The sequence below is a fragment of the Bufo gargarizans genome, unplaced genomic scaffold (assembly GCF_014858855.1).
Source record: "Bufo gargarizans isolate SCDJY-AF-19 unplaced genomic scaffold, ASM1485885v1 fragScaff_scaffold_782_pilon:::fragment_2:::debris, whole genome shotgun sequence".
Taxonomy (NCBI): domain Eukaryota; kingdom Metazoa; phylum Chordata; class Amphibia; order Anura; family Bufonidae; genus Bufo; species Bufo gargarizans.
In genome coordinates, this window is record NW_025334188.1 from 1,480,133 (window position 1) to 1,500,000 (window position 19,868).

Consider the following 19,868-nt stretch of genomic DNA (forward strand, 5'->3'; position numbering starts at 1 on the left):
TATTAGTCCAATTACAAACATAAGGATTAAACTATCAATCTGGTGTTGCCCAGAATTAGATAAAAGGATCTGCTGTTCTTTCCTGGAAATAGGGCCGCTCTTGTCTCATATTGCAGTTAAGACTAGTTGACTTGAAGGTGACTGAGCTGCAATACCAGGCACAGTCCATGGACAGGGGTAGCACTGTTCTTAGATTAGATCAACAGATTCCAGTCCTGGAAGGTGCTTTAAGGATCTTCCAGATCTGTAGATTGTTCCCGACTGTCAATTTGGCTAATAAAGTGTTCTCTAAATCCTGTCTGTAGGCAAGAGCAAGAAAATAAATGGGCAAGTCCAAAATACTCTGCATAGTAGAAAGGCATTCATGGTTGCCTATCAGGGTTACAGATTTCAATGAGCTCTAGAACAAGTTTATCTTCACATACCCCATTTAAAATGAATTAACTGGTAACCCAGGTCAGTGGCAAGCATAAAAAAGTTGACCATGCCTCACACTACGTATGATTTTGCCAGCTGCCAGTGGCAAACCCAGCTCCTCCAGTGCCTCAAAAATCGCTAATAAAAACAAAAAACAAACAAAAAACACCCAGATTTGTCATCACAGGTAATGTGCAAATTCTGCCACAAAAGTGGTTCAGAGGTTAAAAAAACCTAAATAAATCATTACATACTCAGAATAGCCAACCCCATATTCCACTTCATATGCATTACATAGTAAAAAAAATATTTAATAAAATAGCTAAAAACACATTTATTGCACTTGCAACATCTTTTAAATAGCGGCAAAGCCCTTGTGTCCATGTGTTTAACACTACATGGTATAGAAACCAAGCAACACAGAAAAAGCACCAGGATGCACAACTGACTGTTCTTGAGCAATGCAGTGGTCATGAGTCTTTTACAAAAGATAGCAGGATCAGTGCTCAGTCAGGTATATGGAGAACCTGCTGCAATATACTTAGAAGGCACTTGAATTTTTGGTAAGAAATCTTTGGATATTCATCTCAATTCTTTGGGAGTCTTAACACAAAATATATTTTTAGTATTAAATACTGACTGCATGGTCCTCTAACCAAATCTTTACCTCACTTACAGCTGCCCAAAGCTGTGGTTACTGGTTCTTCAAACTCCTTCAGTCTCGTAGCTATACAGCTTACATGTATTTACTGAGCATTCTACTCCAAATCCTCCCCGGGTTATTTGCATTCCCAACCAATAAATGAGATTCTTCATCATCAGAGAAGCGTCACCTTGTAAATACAGACAGAATGCAATGTCCCAGTCTTATGGGCATGTCATTCATTTAACAAGATATTTCTGATGGAACACCAACTGTATATGCCTTAAAAAAGCACCAGTAATTGTGTAGAGATGTTGCTTATGAGCCTTTGAGATTGTAGCCTTAATCCATTATCATTTAGTAGAAAACCATTTTGCAATTGTGTGCTAGATAGCTATAGTCACACTTGAATTCACCACTTCCATAGACTGTCAGATTTTAGGGTACACATAATGTAATCCTCAATGTGCCTATGTGACAGGAAGAACCTCCCTGTTATTTTCCTATATATTCCACATAAAAGCACACATGTGCTAAACGCTCAATAAGTTAACTTTCCTTTAAGAAACAATTTTCAGCTCAACAATCAATTAAAACTAATTTTCCATCCAATTAAGAAATGGTTCCTTGGTTTCCATCATTGCTTATACAATCAGTTTTCTCTGGAAATCAGAGTCTTATGAGCAGAGAAGAGAAGTAATACTTAATGCTGAGGGAGGCAGCTTGTGACAATGTCCAAAGGCAACTTCATAAGTGAACCAAAAATTGGTCAGGTGACAACCAGCACCAAAACAGTGGTTAAAGGTCATTATGTTTTCCACCTACATTCTTGTTTTGGACGGGCTGAAGGGGGAAGCCATCGTTTTGGTTTCATCTTAAATAGAAAAAAAAAAGTCCTCACCATTGACCTTAAATAGTTCGCCTTCAGTAGAAGCCTGAGTGGTTCGGTCATATTGTCCCTGTAGTAACAGGTCCTTTCAGAACAACTAGAAGTTGTGAATGCAATAGGCCGTGTTTGTCTCCCTCCCTCCCAATGTAGTGTCAACTTCAAAGTAAAGCCATGATTGTTCTTCCACCTTCCCTTTCGAAGATTTTTTGGCAGTGCAAGGGATGAGGCTATAGGCTTAGTCTAGGCCTCTGAGGCAGCCTGAGGTTTAAGTTCAGCTTTTTCCATAGCGGTTCCATAGGGCAAGGAGCGTTTGAAGAACCCAAGCTGTGGAGAGAACACAAAAATGAGTGGTTACAGAAAAAAGTGTTCTGACCATAAACTGCTCTATTCAACAAAATTTCAAAAACTATGTCAAAGGCTTTAATGGGTACCATTCCAGGTGCAGAGACCAGCACTTATCACTGAAATGAAGAGGCTGAAATGTTCAGCTTTGTGCTGTTTAATCAGTCTTGCTTGGCTCTTCTCCCCTCGTTGGATCCATACATCAAGAGAAAGGTCAATCAAAGCTGAAGGGGAACAAGTACCTAGTACTTCTGCCCATTCATTTCAGTGATCGTGAAGGTCTGGTCATCTGGACTGCCAACAATCTAATCTTGTTGCATGTCAAACGTTTGATGCAATGATAGATCCACTTTAATGACATCAGAATCAGAAAAACGCCAGACCTGTGGATGATACTTCAACTCAGCATAATGAAATGAATGGAGCTTGAGCTGCTATACCACACAATCTGTGGGCAGATCTTGTGTTTTTGGAAGAAAACAGCCATCTTTTTTCTACTCCAGGACAATCCCTTTAAAATGTCATTCATGAGGGTATATGTTCTTTCTATGTGTACTGCCAGGATCACCCAAAACCAGGAAAAGTTGCAAGATATTTTTTACTCTCTTATATTAAGATTTTACATTCTACTTTGAGCATTTAGGCAATGTTTAAAGGGGTTGTCCAACCTTGGAGTGGAGCCGAGAACCCCTCTGGTCCCTCTAAAAACCCACTCAGACTTTGAGCACCCCACACTACTCCCGCTCCCCAAAGGACCAGGAAGCAGCTTGATCCTGTGACTGCTGCAGCCAATCACAGGCCTCAGTGGTCTCAACGGCTTAAATGATACATCACTACTGTGACAGTGTTCAAGCCACTGTGACCACTGGGGTCTGTGATTGGCTGCAGCGGTCATTAGACAGAGCTAATTCCTGGTCCTAAGGGGAGCAGGAGACGCTGGGAATGCAGCAGCGGTGGGGCAGGAAACAGGTTAGTGGGGTTTTTTTTATGTTCAGGGGGACAGAGGAGGACATGAGTTTTTGTGTCCATGGCCAGACAGTCCCTTTAATATTAAATTCCTCCAGCACAGTGTTAGACAGTTTTAAGAACTCACCTTATACAAAACATATATAAGTAAGGCAAGCAGCAGCAGACCAATTAAGATGGCCAATATTATGATCCACAGAGGAACTCCATAACTACTCTCTGGTTTCAGCCAGTGAATGGTTGTATTAACCTTAAAAAAAAAAAAAAAAAAAGTATTATATGCATGTTGTTCTGTTAAAACTCAAGTTGTTATAGAACTTGAGATTTCTGCTTCATGTAAGCATGGCCTTAAAAGCAAACACCAAGTCAGTGGCAAAAAAACAAAACAAAAAACAAACAATGACAATGGCACAAGTGATGCTATGCAAGTAAGGCCATTTATTTCATGGGAGGCTATTAATTTTAATGACCACCATGTGATGCTACATGTCACCAGTAGAGGCCACTCCAGTAAAAAGATCTCTGGTTAGAGAAGCTGAAGGATGACCGGCTTGCATTGAGAAATGGGTTGGCCTTCAGGGAATTAACAGGTTTAAACTTATATTTGAATTTTTTCCCAAAATTTCACCAACTATTCTCAACCTACCTGGTGTGTTCCCTGAGGATACGATTCAGGTAGAATTTTGTAAGGCAGCCGATGAATTTGATACGCTGCATCGCACTGCAGCGCAAAGCCTTGGTTCTCATTCTGGAAATATGAGCAACAAAATCATAAATTAGATGCTTGCAAGTTGAGAAATACACATTCATCATATAAGTACAGCGCTAACCGCACTTGCTAGCAATTAATGCAATAAACCAAAGCTATTTGATACCTTGTGTTTTGCCTTCACTCAAAAAACAAAAATAAGGCTATGCACATATTTTCCACTAGGTGGCAGTACGAACTAAATAAATTTCATGATGGCTCCACAAGCTTCTGGAATAGCCAATAGTTCCCATTGAAAAGAAAAAATAAATAAATACTAAGTCAGCTTTAAGTGAAAGGGCACAATAGAGAAACCTGAGACACTAAAGAGACTACTAGAAGCGAGACTGGAATGGAGTACCTGTATGAAGGTCTTGGCCCAGACTCTGAAGTGAACCTTAAGTATGGCTCGTCGCTGCTTCTCCAGTGGACCGACATCACAGCGAAGGTGTAAACAGTCTGAATGGTGAGGGGTACATTTCTGTAAAGAAAGATCTAGATCATATACAAGCAGATTATCTATATATACTATGTTATACTGGATTGACATACACACTTATGGGTTTATCGATAATCCATATTGGTCAATGGATTATGTGCAAATTGTAGTTTTAAGGCTTTTAAATGACACCAGCAACATGTATACAGTATCTGCACGATATATACAGTCCATGAGTTGGAGTAATCCATAATCTACTGCATAACCTGCAGCCGTTCACAAATACTGACAACCACCCCATAACCCCACAGGGTTCTGTAATTCTCTGCATATACGAGTCCTCCTCTACACCCACAGAACTGTGACATTGTGTCGTTTAAAGAGGTATTTCCATCTTCTAATGTTATGGCATGGTGCTGGGATATAGTCCAATTATTATATGCTGAACCCTAGGACCCGCCACCAATTCTAAAAATGGACTGAGGATTGTCCTGGCAGTCATTTCCCCACCAATTAGGCATATCCTAGTGAAGGACTATCACTTCCTATAGTAGATAGCCTCCTTTACCAATATTCTGGTATAAAAAAAATCTTAAAGAAGAACCTATGAAACTTGCTGACCTGTTACATGTGCACTTACAGCTGAAGGCATCTGCGTTGGTCCCATGTTCATATGTGCCCACATTGCTGAGAAAAATAAAGTTTTATTGTATGCACTATCTGCTCTGCTGGGCCCAGAGGCCCAAAGCTATAAGCCTCAGAACCCATGAGGAAAAGTTTCCTGGACAAGATACAGCAAAAGAAGTTGCAGCAGAAATCCAAAAGGAAAAGTTCCTATTTAATCCTTTGAACATAGCAGAGCTGAAATAGTTCTTATGTAGCAGAGCTGAGAGTGTTTGCCTGCCAGAACTTCATGCCAAAGCTTGCTGGCAGTGATTGCCAGTTCGCATTGTTCGCCCGCGAACATATGCGGGCTGCCATCTTTTTTCACAAGTGCGTCGAGGCACAGTTAAGCCTGGATTTGTTTTCAGACCGGCTCGCGGCACAGGCACAGGTAAGGGCTTACCTGTGCCTCGCCGGACTTGTAAAAAAAGATGGCTGCCCGCATATGTTCGCGGGCGAACAATGCGAACTGGCCATCACTGCTTGCTGGTAACCAAGATAAAGTTGGAAGATTGTTCCCTGATGGAAGTTTATGTCAAGTAAAGCTGGTAACTACTTCAATACCAGTCTGGACTAGAGTTCTTTCACCCTCATTATCACCACCTATCCATTTCAATTGTACCGCTGCGGACGACTACGCCTGGGGTTCCAGGAATAGCCATGTAGGAGCACCGTGACAAGTGCAAAAGCCACACCTAGAGGGACACTATAGGCAACCCTCACACCTTTCTGGCATTCCTACACTGGGTTCCTCCATCAACTTCTACATAGGGGGACCTAGTCCCTCGCTGCTGAAATGCAACTGGCGTCACAACAAACTTTTAACCCTCATAAACACCTCTTAAAAGGGACACCCTGGTTGATGTCGCACCCAGTAGCGTGCTGCACTTACAGATGACCTTTTAGGTAAAGCATGACATTAAAAAACAAAATAAGTCCTTACTAAAAGATGTGATCCTCCAGCAGAAACCCGGGATGTGTCCCGCCGTTCTACATGATGACCAGTTGGATTTGATGAATACTAAAAAGAAGCAAGAAAGTCAGAGTTAAGAAAAAATTATGTACATTATGGAGTTTGATGTCACTATGAGGCATGGGGTTATAACTAGAGATGAGCGAATTTCCGCTTCTGAAATTCGTTCACAATTTGTTTGGTGGTAAAAGGCGATTTGCATTATGGATTCTGTTACCACAGACCAGAACGCAATTCTATAACGGAACGCATAACGGAATGTCTTTAGAGGCATTCAGTTATTAAATCCATCATAATAGAAGTCTATGGGCTGCATAACAGATCCGTCCAGTTTCCCTTTATGCAGGAGAGGACTCGCCTGCATAACTGAAACGGGATGGATCCGTTATGCATCCCATAGACTTCTATTATGACGGAATAAATAACGGAATGCCAAGTCATTCCGTTATGCATTCTGTCATAGAATTTTGTTATGGTCTGTGGTAACGGAATCCATAACGCAATTTAACTTTTACCACCAAAGTGTGAACGAATTTCAAAATATGAAATTCGCTCATCTCTAGTTATAACAGTGGCTATACAGCTAAGACAGTCTCCCAATGTTAGTTTGGCCAACCACCATTCCTCCCCAATCTTCAGTGTGCAGAGGACATTATGCTCCTGCCAGACACCTGGCATTTATAAAAAGGACTACTTGTGCGTATACACTTTCTACAGCAGTTGGCCAAACGTTTGTTTATCAACAGCTAGGGTGGCCAGACGTCCAGTTTTAGGCCGGACAGTCCGGTTTTCAGGCTCCTTGTCCTCCGTCCGGCGCAGAGCCTGGACGGACACAGGGATGTCCACCCTTGCAGTAGCTCACGCTCAGACAGCAGCACTGTGCTGTCTGAGTGTGAGCTGCAGCAACTGACTGAGGCTCCTCTCACCCCCAGTCACTAGAGCCGCAGACATGGCTCCTTGTGGCTGACTGAGGGGGAGAGACGCTGACTTTACCTTGCATGATCGGCTCAGCTGATCCTAGTAAGACAGGAGAAAGCTGCTGCCAGACACCTCTCGCGGTGGCTTAACCACCCAAAACAAGAAACTGGTCTGGAAATTCAACTTTCCCGATACCTATTTTCACATGATAAATGTCAAGTGAAAAAAGTAAGCACCCATACATGAAATTGGAAAGTTCTGCCAACGATATTCTAATGTGTATGGGGGCCTTTACCACCCCTTATTATATGAATAACTGAAGAGATTAAAATTGTCTAGTTAGTGGTTCCTCTATTTTCCTGGGATATTTAGATGGACTTCTATTGTGTCTCCAGAGCTGAAAAGAGCATGAGGAGCATAATGCAGCCACACCGGATGTGATCTAGTTTTCCTTACCTGCAATTTAAGTGGGTTGATGGGCTGACTTGTGGTACAGTTCACCAAGCCATGCACAGAATAGTTCATGACATACATCGCTTGTTCTCTGTTGTGGACTATCGGGCAGCTGAGTGTTAAGACGCCATGACTGATGGAGCTTGGCCCTAGATTTGCCAGCTGGAAAATAATTAAAGTAGGTTTAGGACAGCAGGTGAATGTTAGCTGTGTGTTAACAAGTCACAAATCATTTCTCATTCTTGTCTTGTAGACATAGAAACAGCGTTCTCCTACCTCATACACGTGATTAACCTCTGGACCTGCGTCTTCCACTTGAGTGACCAGTTTGTTTGGCTTCCAGTTTGCAAGTGGAAAGATTACAATATCCGGTTTTGAAACCCTGAAGAGAACATAGGAAAAAAAATAGAAAAATAGAAAAATCAGCCATCGCTGGGATGAGGCAACGAAACAACTGTAATATCTGTGAGGTTACAGACAAGGAAGACTGCTGGTGGCTGAACGAGCATCTGACTAAGCTTGTATGTTTACTTCAGTACAAAGAGGGGGCTAAACTGTGCTCTTCTGGCCGCAGTTTATCTTCTGCAGGAACCAAGGATCATGCATGTTGAAATACTATTTGGATGGGGGGGGTGGGAGTGAGAGGACCCCCAAAACATAACAAAAAGATCCATTCTGCCAAAATCCCAGCTTTTATTTGAAATGCATGGCCGGTTTAACCATTGCTCCACCTATAGCTCACTTTTAAAAAGCAACAGTTAAAGACAAGAGATCGAGCACTATGAGGAACTTTTACACAGAGGGATTATTAAAGGGATTCTGTCACCTCCCCTAAGGCAAAAAACGATTTAAAACCAGCCATGCAGCACAGCTTACCTGGATTAGGCTGTGCTGTTCAATCTTGAAATCCGTCCAGCAGTTAGTTCAAAAAACGAGTTTGATCAATGAGGAAATGCGTCCTGAAGGTGCCCAGAGGGGCGTTTTTTTCTTCTGAGAGAGCCCAGTCCCGCCCCTTTTTCAGTGCCCAGCCCGCCTTCCTTTTACTTCCTAACCGCCGCCCCCAGCCTCTCCTGCCTCTCCTCCCCCTCCCTCTTGCCGAACGAAGTCTCGCACAGGCGCAGTACCTACTGAGGGCTGCGCCTGTGCGATCATCAGGAGACTGAGGGCGGCAGCTTCATCTTCGTCACTGGGCATGCGCCGAGCCCAGTGACGTCCGATGCTCGCTCTTCCCTCAGTCAGCAGGGAAGAGCGAGCATCGGACGTCACTGGGCTCGGCGCATGCCCAGTGACGAAGATGAAGCTGCCGCCCTCAGTCTCCTGATGATCGCACAGGCGCAGCCCTCAGTGGGTACTGCGCCTGTGCGAGACTTCGTTTGGCAAGAGGGAGGGGGAGGAGAGGCAGGAGAGGCTGTGGCAGGCTGGGGGCGGCGGTTAGGAAGTAAAAGGAAGGCGGGCTGGGCACTGAAAAAGGGGCGGGACTGGGCTCTCTCAGAAGAAAAAAACGCCCCTCTGGGCACCTTCAGGACGCATTTCCTCATTGATCAAACTCGTTTTTTGAACTAACTGCTGGACGGATTTCAAGATTGAACAGCACAGCCTAATCCAGGTAAGCTGTGCTGCATGGCTGGTTTTAAATCGTTTTTTGCCTTAGGGGAGGTGACAGAATCCCTTTAAATGAATCTTCATTCATTACAATGATCATTGGCCAGCGGACCAAGAATGATACTTCATTTCTTTGAACACAAGACAAAAGAAAATAAAAAATTTGTCAGCAGGACATCTTGTGTAACAGGACATGGATTGTCACTTGTAGAGGAATTGAAAGGCCACAGGAGCTATCAAGTTTTGAATGCCCATTGGTACAGCTACTTGAACCTGACAAATGCCCAATGTAAAAGACCCTTGTGCTTACAGTATTGTCAGTATTTTGTTTCTAAAAACGATGCCGTTTTTACACCTGTGGTTTTTGGTGCAATTTTTGCTGTAAAAATACCAGCTCCAGATGTTAGCTAAAAGTCTATGGAAAATATGAAATGCAGGAGTGACAAGTTTCTTTACATAGTTCCTTTTTATTTATTTATATTTTTTATAATTGGTGGTGTTTTCTGTCTTTTGTTAGTTTTTCCCCACAAAACCTAGCATGTAGAAGCTTTTGGCATTTTTCCATCTCCGCTAGAAGGAAAGGGGGGGGGGGAATGACATTTAAACATTGGCTTTGCAAACAAATTAAGAAATAAAGTTTTTTTTCCCAAGCAGCAAACAAAAAACATCAGACTAAATGTGTGTATGTAGGGGACCTTAAATGCTGATCAACTTACTATGTTGTTGAGTGGTGCTTGTTTCTGGCAATTTACCTGCCTGTGTAAAAGGACCCTTAGGCCTCCTCTTTTCTTTCACACTAGCATGGCGGATTTGCTCCAGATGCGTTCAGTGAAACGCGCACTATTTTGCAGGCAAGTTCAGTCAGTTTTTTCCATGTCAGTGCAAAGAGTTTTGATTAGTTTTTCACACCGAAGGTTTACAAACAACATCTCTTAGCAACCATCAGTGAAAAACACATTGCACCCACACTTGCTTGCCAGTGCAATGTGTTTTTCACAGAAGCCCCATTCACTTCTATGGGGCCAGGGCTGCATGAAAAACACAGAAGATGGAACATGTGTTGCGTGAAAAAACGCAGTGCAGAACTGATGCTTGGGAAAAAATAATAATAATAATAATATTATTAATATTATTATTATTAATAATCTACACATACCCGTTGAGATTAATGGGTCATGATTCAGTAAGGGTGCTTTGCGTTAACTTCACTCGCACGGAAAACTCGCTTGTGTGAAAGGGGCCTTAGGGGTTTACAGAATGATCATACTGTCACTATAAAACCCTCCGATAAAGGGGGCAACATAGTGATCTTGGACAGTGAAAGATATGTGGAGATGTGTAAAAGGATTCTCAATCATGAGATGTGTTACAAGAAACTAGACCGCAATCCTACCGAGAGGTTTAAGAGTGAATTGAAGCAGATTCTAGAGAAGGGGAAAAACACAGGCTTATTAGCAAGGCGGAATTTGAATTCATGCCACCTCAGTACCCCGTTTTACCATCTTTATACGGCCTTCCCAAGGTACACAAGGGGACGTCTCCCCTGAAGGAAAGGCCTATCGTATCTGGGATAGGCAGTGTAACTGAGAAGATTAGTATCTATTTTGACCGAATCCTCAGACCCTTCGTTACAAGCTTACCGTCTTATGTCCAAGATACTATGGATGTCCTGCAGCACATCCATGACGTGCAGTGTGAGGAAGGCATCCTGCTATAGAGTTTGGATGTTGAAGCTTTATACAGCTCCATCCCGCATGACAAGGGATGTGAGGCTATCAGCACATTCATGCTAGAAAGGGGTGCACACTTCACGCTACATAGTGAATTTGTGCTGATATTGCTCAAATTCATTCTGAGCCATAACATCTTCTTTGATAGACGTATCTACCACCAGCTCAGGGGGGGGGGGGGGGGGAGGCGATGGGTAGTCCCTGTGCCCAGATGTTTGCCAACCTCTACCTGGGCTGATGAGGTACATTGATGACATTCATCCTGTGGAGGGGTACCAAGGAAGGAGTTAGTGATTGTGTCCTCATTGAATGCGTGGGGACTGTTTTTCACGTTTGAGATTAGCGAATCAAATCTCACCTTCCTTGATCTCTCTATTAGGTGTTAATCATGACAGGCGAATAGTCAAATATGTTCTGCAAATCCACAGCCACCAACTCCCTGTTACGATGGGACAGTGGACATCCGATGCTGCTTAAACGGGGAATACCAAAGGGCCCGACGAAACTGCGCTGAGTGGACAGATCTTAGAACGGCAGCAGATGACCTGCATAAGAGATTCATGCAGAGGGACTATCCTGAATCGTCTTTGAGGATGGCTTTTTAACATGCTGCTAGTTGTGACAGGGAGAACCTTTTATATGCGAAGAAGTAGGCACCGGATGATGGCAAAATGCGGATAATAAGTACCTTTGACATGGCTCACAAAGAGGTGCGGAGGATTCTACAGGACTCGTGGAACATCCTCCAGTCAGATCAGATTGTAGGTGACTTGGTGGGGGAACACCCACTTGTCACGTATCGGAGAGGGGGTAATCTAAAAGACAGGTTGGTACACAGCACGTTTAACACCCCAGCGAGTGAGACGTGGCTTCCCAAAGACCGCCTGTGACATTCAAGTGTGACAATTGTGTTGCTTGCCAGGCCATCAATAAGGGCAACACTGTAACCAGCTCAGTTACTAGACGCAGTTATAATAGAAGATCCTTTATTAACTGCAGGACAGTAGGAGTGGTATACCTGGCTACCTGCATTTGCTGCAAGCAATATGTGGGAAAAACTAAGAGGGAATTTAGGAGGCGTATAGGGGAGCATCTTTCGGACATTGTTAAGCAGTGACACCCCATTGGCACAGCATTTTGTGATGTTCCATCCGGGTAGTTTTGACAGTGTGACCTTTCAGGGGATTGAACATGTGAGGCCATCTCCCAGTGAACGTGATGTGGACACTTTGCTGCTATGCAAAGAAGCGGAATGGATCTTCAGGCTACAAACAGTGAGACCAAGGGGTCTAAATGATTTCATTTCATGCACTTGCTTCATATACGAATCTCGGCAAGGTCGTGTCATATCTGTCTTTTTGGCCCCCTGTTCCCTGACATAATCTTACCACGTTGCCATTAGTCTCTGGCATGTGTACATACTCTGAGATTGAAGAGGTTGGATAGCATGGCTTTTGATTGGCACCTATGTATATTTTTCAGTTCAGGTTTATTTCTGTATACATATAGTAGTGTCACCTACACAGTAGGGATAGCCATCGATATGTAGGGATATATTTGTAGGCCTGTATTTATTGTATTACTATTTTATATTTTATTTTTCCTTTTCAGACACCTCCGCACATGACTGCCACCCTGTTTTTTTGAGTAGTTGGCTCTGGTGCCAGGTGTCGGACATGTGGGTGGCCATCTTTACATAATTTGTAAGGTTCTGTCATTCTGAAGTAATAGGTAGTTACAGCTTATTTTGAGTCCCCCATAGCACTAGATCGTTAGGTCGTGTAAAAAAGGATAGGTGGTTGTGGATATCATTTCCTTTTTCAGTTATGGCATACGGTCTCACAGGTTGTCCCTCCTTTAATGTATCCACACTATTAATGGCCCGTTGGCCCGTATGTGCTTTTCAATAAGTTAACATCCTCCCCAGTCTTATGCCCAGCGATACCAGTTAAACTATGTTCTCCGGGAGTATAGGTTTTACGAAGCTACCTAATACTCACCTTTTTCTATGTATCGTTTACATCCTCGGTTATTGCCGTATTTTGATAGGCGAGGGGAAGGCGCATCTTCTTAGCCTTCCCTCCTGCAGGGTGTGGCTTCTGCTATTTAGCAGTAGCGCTCTGGTGGCCGCGTTACGGCCGTCAAAGTGCCGGAGGCTCTACTCTGTTGTGCGCACGCCATCAGTGGCGCGCAATGTACCTTACATGTGCTGTTCTCTATACCGCTCCTGATGATTCCCTGTCTCTTCAGCAATGAAACGTGTCAGGAGCTTGGGAGTATGGTGTTAGTAGCCTAATAGGAGGGTTCATTTAGGGATTCAGATATTTCAGGACAAAATAGTACCTCTTTTCCCAGTATACCTAGGACCCAAACAAGGATAGGGTTAAGTCTGGTGTGTTTGAGCTGCTTGACCCTTATCTGCAGGTGCGCTCCCTGGATAGTGTATGTCCGCTTGTTGTGACACCACATTGCCGCTGTTTCAAGTGGGCATGGTGGAGGTGTACTACCAGACGCAGTGATTCTAAGGGGCTTGAGAGTGATAGTCCAGCGGATCACTCAAGGAGGCACCATTATTCCCTACCCTCCGTTTTATACAAAGTATTTTTGGGCAGATAGCCTTTTATACTATTCTTAAATAAAGGTTTTTTGTTTTTCTTTTTTGAACACTATCTACCTTATAGCTAATTGTTCCCTTTTCAGATGTAATTTGAATCCTGGCCCATTCATTTCAATGAGAGTACATGAGCATCGTTTCTCACCCATTATCTCTGCGTTCAGGAAAACTCTTAACATGTTCTATATTGTGCGTTTTTCATGCAGCCCTGGCCCCATAGAAGTGAATCGGGCTTGTGTGAAAAACAGAAGACATCCAGATGCAATGCGTTTTTCAGTTATGGTTACTAGAAGATGTAGATTGCATGCGTTTTTCATGCATGTGAAGAAAAACTGAATAGCAATCTGGATGGGAAAAAAAAACAAAAAAAAACTCCTAACACAATCACAGAAAGAAAAACTGAATGAACTTTCATGCAAAACCATCTTTTTTCCTGAACAGAGCAACAGATCCTGGCCATCTGTATTGCTTGTGTGAAAGAGCCTTAAGGCTAGGTGAACATCTTTGCTATAATTTTGGTATTCTTTTCCAGCATAGAAACAGATCATCAGAATCGCCCGATCCAGCATATGCCAGACACCCAAATCGCCCAACAGAACCTATCCATTATAATTAGGATCAGTCGGGTTCCGGTGTCAATACATTTCATCCTTTATATCTGTGCACTTAGCCTTCGATCTTTATTTTTTTATCCCCTGTATGCTCCATATACATTAGATTATCAGCAGATCTCTGCAAGAACTGTGTCCGGTGTATGGTCAGATTTTACGCTTAAAGCTAGCTTCAAAGTGAGAAGAGGCAATGCTTGGACAGAAGTATCCTGGAGTCTGGACCTTCGTTGAAACACACAGATGATCCGAGAGTTGGATCCCGGCTGATCAGCTTTATGAAGAGGCCGTGGACCTGTGTAAGTGCTTAATGGTCTATCCTGAGAATAGGTAATTAATATGAAAATCAGGAAGAACCCCATTAACATAATTAGCTAAAATCAAGCTCCTCCGGCTTCCTTAGTCCTGTACTTTACACATCAAACATTTTTGTCAGGGATGCTGTAAGTTAGGGTTTGAAGATGTCATGTTCAACCTTTAGATTAACCTTTCACAGTTAATGGTGTCTTTACAGTTGGGTGGTTAGTAACTTCTCATCAGTGGCAGGAAGTTTGCCTTCATCAGTTGAATAGAAGGTGACTGACCTGCCCTGGAGAAGAGCTAAAACCTAATGTGTGCCCTCAACTAAACAAACATAATTAGATCTTTAGCCATCAGGGGATCAAAGCAAATCTCCCATGATATGCGGGAAGGTAAAATAGCAACCCCCCAAACACACATAGAACACAAATTTCTCCCAAATACACTTCTACGCAAGTTTCTATCAATTTATAGTTTTTTTTTTTGTAGGAGATTCTAAATTCCTCCAAAATGCAGACTTAAAATAGTTGCCAATTTGACATGAAGAGGAGCGGTAACCTTTTCTTACACCTTTAAGTAATCATCACATTCACCATGTAACAAAAAATCCTGGAGCATTTGGACTTATCAGTATGTTGAGCCATGCCTCTACTTTTCCTACTAGATGTTTATGAATTAATTCCTAGCCGGTCACAATGAACGTCCTTTTGGGTGTTACCTGCTGGGCCACAGTCTGACACTGGCAGCACCGATTAGACAGTATGGGACTGTGCAGGGACACACTCTGCTGGCAATTCATTCATAAACGTCTTGTAGGAATAACAGAGGAATGGTACAACCGAGTCATAAGAACAGATGCTCCAGAATTGACATTACGTGGGGAATGCATGCAGTTACTAAGACTTAAATGTCAGGAGGTGACTGGTTAGAACGACACAGAGAAAAAAATATAATTAAAATATAATTAAACAATTGGCCAGTAACAGACCCAGCAGTGGATATTGTCCGAGAAATACACCAAGCGCGATCCTACTCAGAATCCAGGGCATAAAACAGTTGCCATTTACATGCAGCGATCACCTCCACAGTATGAGGATGAAATATAGCCTGTCCTCATACAGCTGCATTGGTGCTGGGCAGCAGATCGCTGTTTAGACAGATCTGCTGCCCAGAAATGATCATTTAGGTATTCAGAATGATAAATGATAATTTAGGTATCCGGATGAATGATTGCTTCCCTAACAAGCATTTCACTCGTCTATTGGGTGATCTGGAGCCCCTTTAGATGGGCAGATTGTTGGGAAGGAGAAACATTTGTCTGTGATAATGTGCCCAACAATTGGGCAGTGTAAGCCAGCCTTCAGGGCCTCATGTTACACTAAGGTCACCTCCACCTGTCAGGTCCCTGCAGACTCAAGTCACTGAAGTGACCATGATCATTATCTAGTGTAAATGTTGACACAAATGTGGACATATCTTTTGCTGGAGGCACAGGATGCTATCTGGAGCCATTATAAGCTTTCAGAAGGGAACACTTCACATTGAGTACACACATCAGGTAAAATTAAGCACGCCATGGATCCTTCTGCAGAGCGTGACAAAGGTCAATGCTCCAGATGTTCCTGTTGTAACAGAATTACGTCAGATCCCCACTTTTTTCTTTCCTCAAGATTTTTTAAAGAGGAGTATACCCTTTATTTATTATTAACATGTATATCAGGCCATCATCCTCTTGATTCATATTCCACCTCTTAAAAGGAACACTGAAGTGCTGGGTAACCCAGTACAGCCCAGTACTACACAGCGGGCAGAGCTTTAGGCTTTCAATTCCGCCCACTGCAGTTTTACCTGCGCCAGCAGATGCTGGTTGGTGGGTGTCAGATCCTCGTAGGTGATGAGTGAATCGAGGCCAAACAAATAAAATTCAATGCAAATTTCAGGAAAAATTTAATTCACCGTCAAACGAACTGGTAACGAATTTCTGGTAACTGACCCATTTTTCCCGAAATGGCGTTAAATACATACCTCATCCATTACCTCGTGGAGAGGCCGACGCGGCCATCTTGATTGAAGATACCCTGCAGGAGATTTTGCGCGGTATCGCCACAGCGCTCGCCCAGCGTTAAGTCTTTTTTTTTAAACCGGATTAACCCCTGAAAGGCCTCAACTGTAGCATCAGATGCTACGTTCACCGTTTGTGGCATCTGGTGCTAGAGTTGGTTAAATAAAAGGGGTTTTAATTACTGAGGGGCGGTAGGGGTGGGCTTGTGATGCAGTACAACCTCTGTTCCCCATCATTGTGCCTGCTCAATACAAGGGAATGCACTTTTCGATGAAGTAATTCAAAGAAATCAAATTTCTTTGTGAAATTCGGCAAAGCGGTCAAATTGAATTTTTCATAACTTTGTTAATCCCTAATCCTCATCAGTTTGATATTGATGACTGAGGAAGTCATCCATATACAGACACTGGAAAAAAAATACATATTTTTTTGTCCTGCTGGAAGCTGGGCAGAGAGGGCTCCTGCTGCAGCCAGTTGTCTTACAGCCAGGAGAACAAGTGGGGGTTTAGCTGAGGCTCCAAGGACACAGAGAAGATTTCTATATTATTTTGTTTTAATTTAATATGAGGTATAATATGATCAAAGAAGAACATGTGACGGAAAGTACAGGAGTATTTTTTTATTCTTATGTATTTTCCATGTCTATGATCCCTTTACATAGTATGAGATCTGACTTATTCAGGGAACTTCCACTGCTAGCACCTAAATTTACATTTTACTGAATCAGTTTCATCTCAATTAGTATTTGTATGTAGATGTAAATTCGTAATAAATAAAATAAAAATAGGAGAAACCACTCGCAGCTTGGTGTCACTTACCCGAAGAACGATACAGATGTTTTCGCCTCTACATTGATGGTTAGTTTCACAAGTTCACTTTGAGAGTTATTTGCATTTTTACTGTAAAAGAAAGCGAACCAAATGTTTTATAGAGTAGAATGACCAGACAATGTTCAATGTCTGCAAAACCTATAGGACACCAGTTCTATGTAGTGGCACATAATGGTACATTCTACTCCTGCTTCTTGGGATTGCCAGATGGCCCCTTTTATACATCAAAAATTGTGGAGCTTCTACTCCATCCCATTCATGAAGTGATTCAGACACTTTTTTCACTTCACTTGATAATGGGATGTGGCCTAGTAGGAAAGGGAAAGGTTCCAAAATGTTGGTGCAAGTAAGTATCATCTTGCGTAAGCCAGTGTGATAAATTGTCCACAAGTTTATGAGGTCTAAATGTAGGATTAATAAAACTGCCCCACTATGGCTAAGAAGCATGGCTTCAGAGCCTGTGGGATGCCCTACCCCTAGCACTTTGTTTGTACTCCCTCCACTGATTGGAGTGAGGCTTCACACAGACTGTGGACAATTACTATGGAACAGTTTCAGTTACAATTTTTGGTGGTCACTGCTGAAGTGGGGATTTTTCTCAAGCATTCCCTACCATTCAACAGAGTTAATTTTGTCTCCCAATATGCCATTGAGGCCATAAACTGGCACAGATTTTCAATTTAGAACGAACCAGAAAGCTCCGACACATCTGCACCAATTGGCATATCAGGAGATGAAAGAACGCCAGTTGGTAAGGAACAGAGAGCCTAAGGATCTGTGGGTTGGCAGCTACAGCCAGATAAAGTCAGCTGCTGTTGATGGAAAACGCGACTGGTCTTCTAAGCCAGTTTTGGTTGCTAGTGTATATTTAGACATTTCAAGCTTGTTACAATGGCACACTGTAGGCGTTACAGCACATATGGTATAGCAGGTCCATGAAGAGATGGAGCACAAAACGTACCTGCGGATCTGACAGTCAAACTGTACTTTCTGACTGGTGTCTCGAAGATGTGGCACAGTGAACCTCAAGCCTCCCCACAGCTGGAAGAACATAAAAAAAAAAAAGAAACGTAACTACAAAAAACATTCTAAAAACCTTGCGCTAATTCTAGTAAATAAAAAAATAAAAGATTCCCAAATGAAAGTAGGAGGTATAGCTGCAGCCTGAATACCTTACATCTCTATGCATGGTATGAGCAGACCACCAGGATAGTATTAGCAAACTTGAAAGGAGTTGCCTCAATTACAACTCTCTTGATTTTGGTCTATAAGGGCACATGAAAGCATCAGCAGCAGAGTCTCCAGCTGGTCATCCCTTTTCTGTGGGCGAGAACTGCTCACTAACTGCAGCTCTCACTCTGGCAGAACCAATCAGCCACCATATTGTCATTCCCCACAAAAAAAAGGTACAATAGCCTTTCCCTCCCAACCTCTGGGGCCCATAGTAATTGCTATGGCTATAGTTACACCCCTCCCAATAACCCATAAATTCATCCAAGACACTTTGTATGGAGTCTTATACTACAGGGAACATCCCACTGTGTACAAAAGATGGCTCAACAGAGCCAGATCACTAAAATAAATGAAAGGCTTATTGCTAGGAAAGGTTGAAAAAAAATATAATTAAAAAAAAAAAAATTGTCCAAAGTGGGCAACCCCTGATGCCCACAGGCCTCTAGCGAAGTAGATGGTGTGGTCAGCAGATCCAGGTTTATAACATCTGGTGCTCATGTAAAATACAGCCAAGCATTTGTAAAATAAGTGATCAATTTACACTAGTCATAGGTTTCATAGGGTTCCCAAGGTCACATATGGCAAAACGGGTTTCATCCTGCAGCTCATAGCGACAATTCACAACAGAGGGGTTCTGTGGGGAGAAATATGGAAAAAATATCAGTTAGAATTTAGTAAAACATAATTTTACCCTTTATTCTGTAGTATTGTCGCTCATATTGCAAAGTACAAGCCATTTTCCGGAATACACGGAGTTGTTGAAAAATCAGATGAATTAGAAAATACAGGCAAAAATAAAGCTATGGCTATGTAATACACACAGTATCACACCTCAGCATTTTTTGAGATCTCAAACTAATTTGAGTGTGTTGAGATGCGAAATTAGAAAAACTTTTTATGTGTATTAAAAGATTCATAAAATATATTTGGGGGATTATATTTTTGCATGAGTAAGACGGTTAGTGGATATCTAGATATCAGCAATAATTCAGAATCTGTGGCAAGTCTGTCAGCAGCTAGTGTATGACCAAGATAAAATATTGACAACACTAGGCAAGTGCTGGAGAGAGCAGTACAAAAAACTTGTGGAACTTTTATTCTGCTCCTACATGTGACCAGGGCAAGGAGTCACTGAAATGCTCTCTGCTCTGTAGTCTCTCCCCTCTGCTTTGAGCTGTACTGGCTGGATTCTACAGTTCGCAGCTAAACAGAGAGCGCTCCACAGTGTAGCCACACCCTGGACACATGCAGGACAGAACATGGCAGAACAAACATTCATATTCACACTACTCCTAATAAAAGCTCCACAAAAGGTATGTTTGGCTTGCGCTCTCCATCCCCTACCTAGTGTTCTCAACAGTTTGACAGCATGGTCAAAAGTACAGACAGATTTCCTTCAATGACAATTAATTTACTAATGCACAATTGCATAGTACAC

General features: G+C 42.5%; 1 protein-coding gene across 1 annotated transcript; it reads right to left on the minus strand.

Annotated features, from left to right (window-relative positions):
- Positions 1-912: 912 nt before the first annotated feature.
- LOC122922850 (integrin alpha-5-like) lies at positions 913-19,064 on the minus strand (the record flags this gene model as incomplete). Its single annotated transcript, XM_044273602.1, has 10 exons — positions 913-2,273; positions 3,385-3,507; positions 3,904-4,005; positions 4,367-4,486; positions 6,051-6,128; positions 7,455-7,613; positions 7,728-7,833; positions 17,186-17,266; positions 18,159-18,238; positions 18,972-19,064. Coding segments are annotated over 10 exons (1,026 nt in total), but the record flags the coding sequence as incomplete, so codon positions are not given.
- Positions 19,065-19,868: the final 804 nt, after the last annotated feature.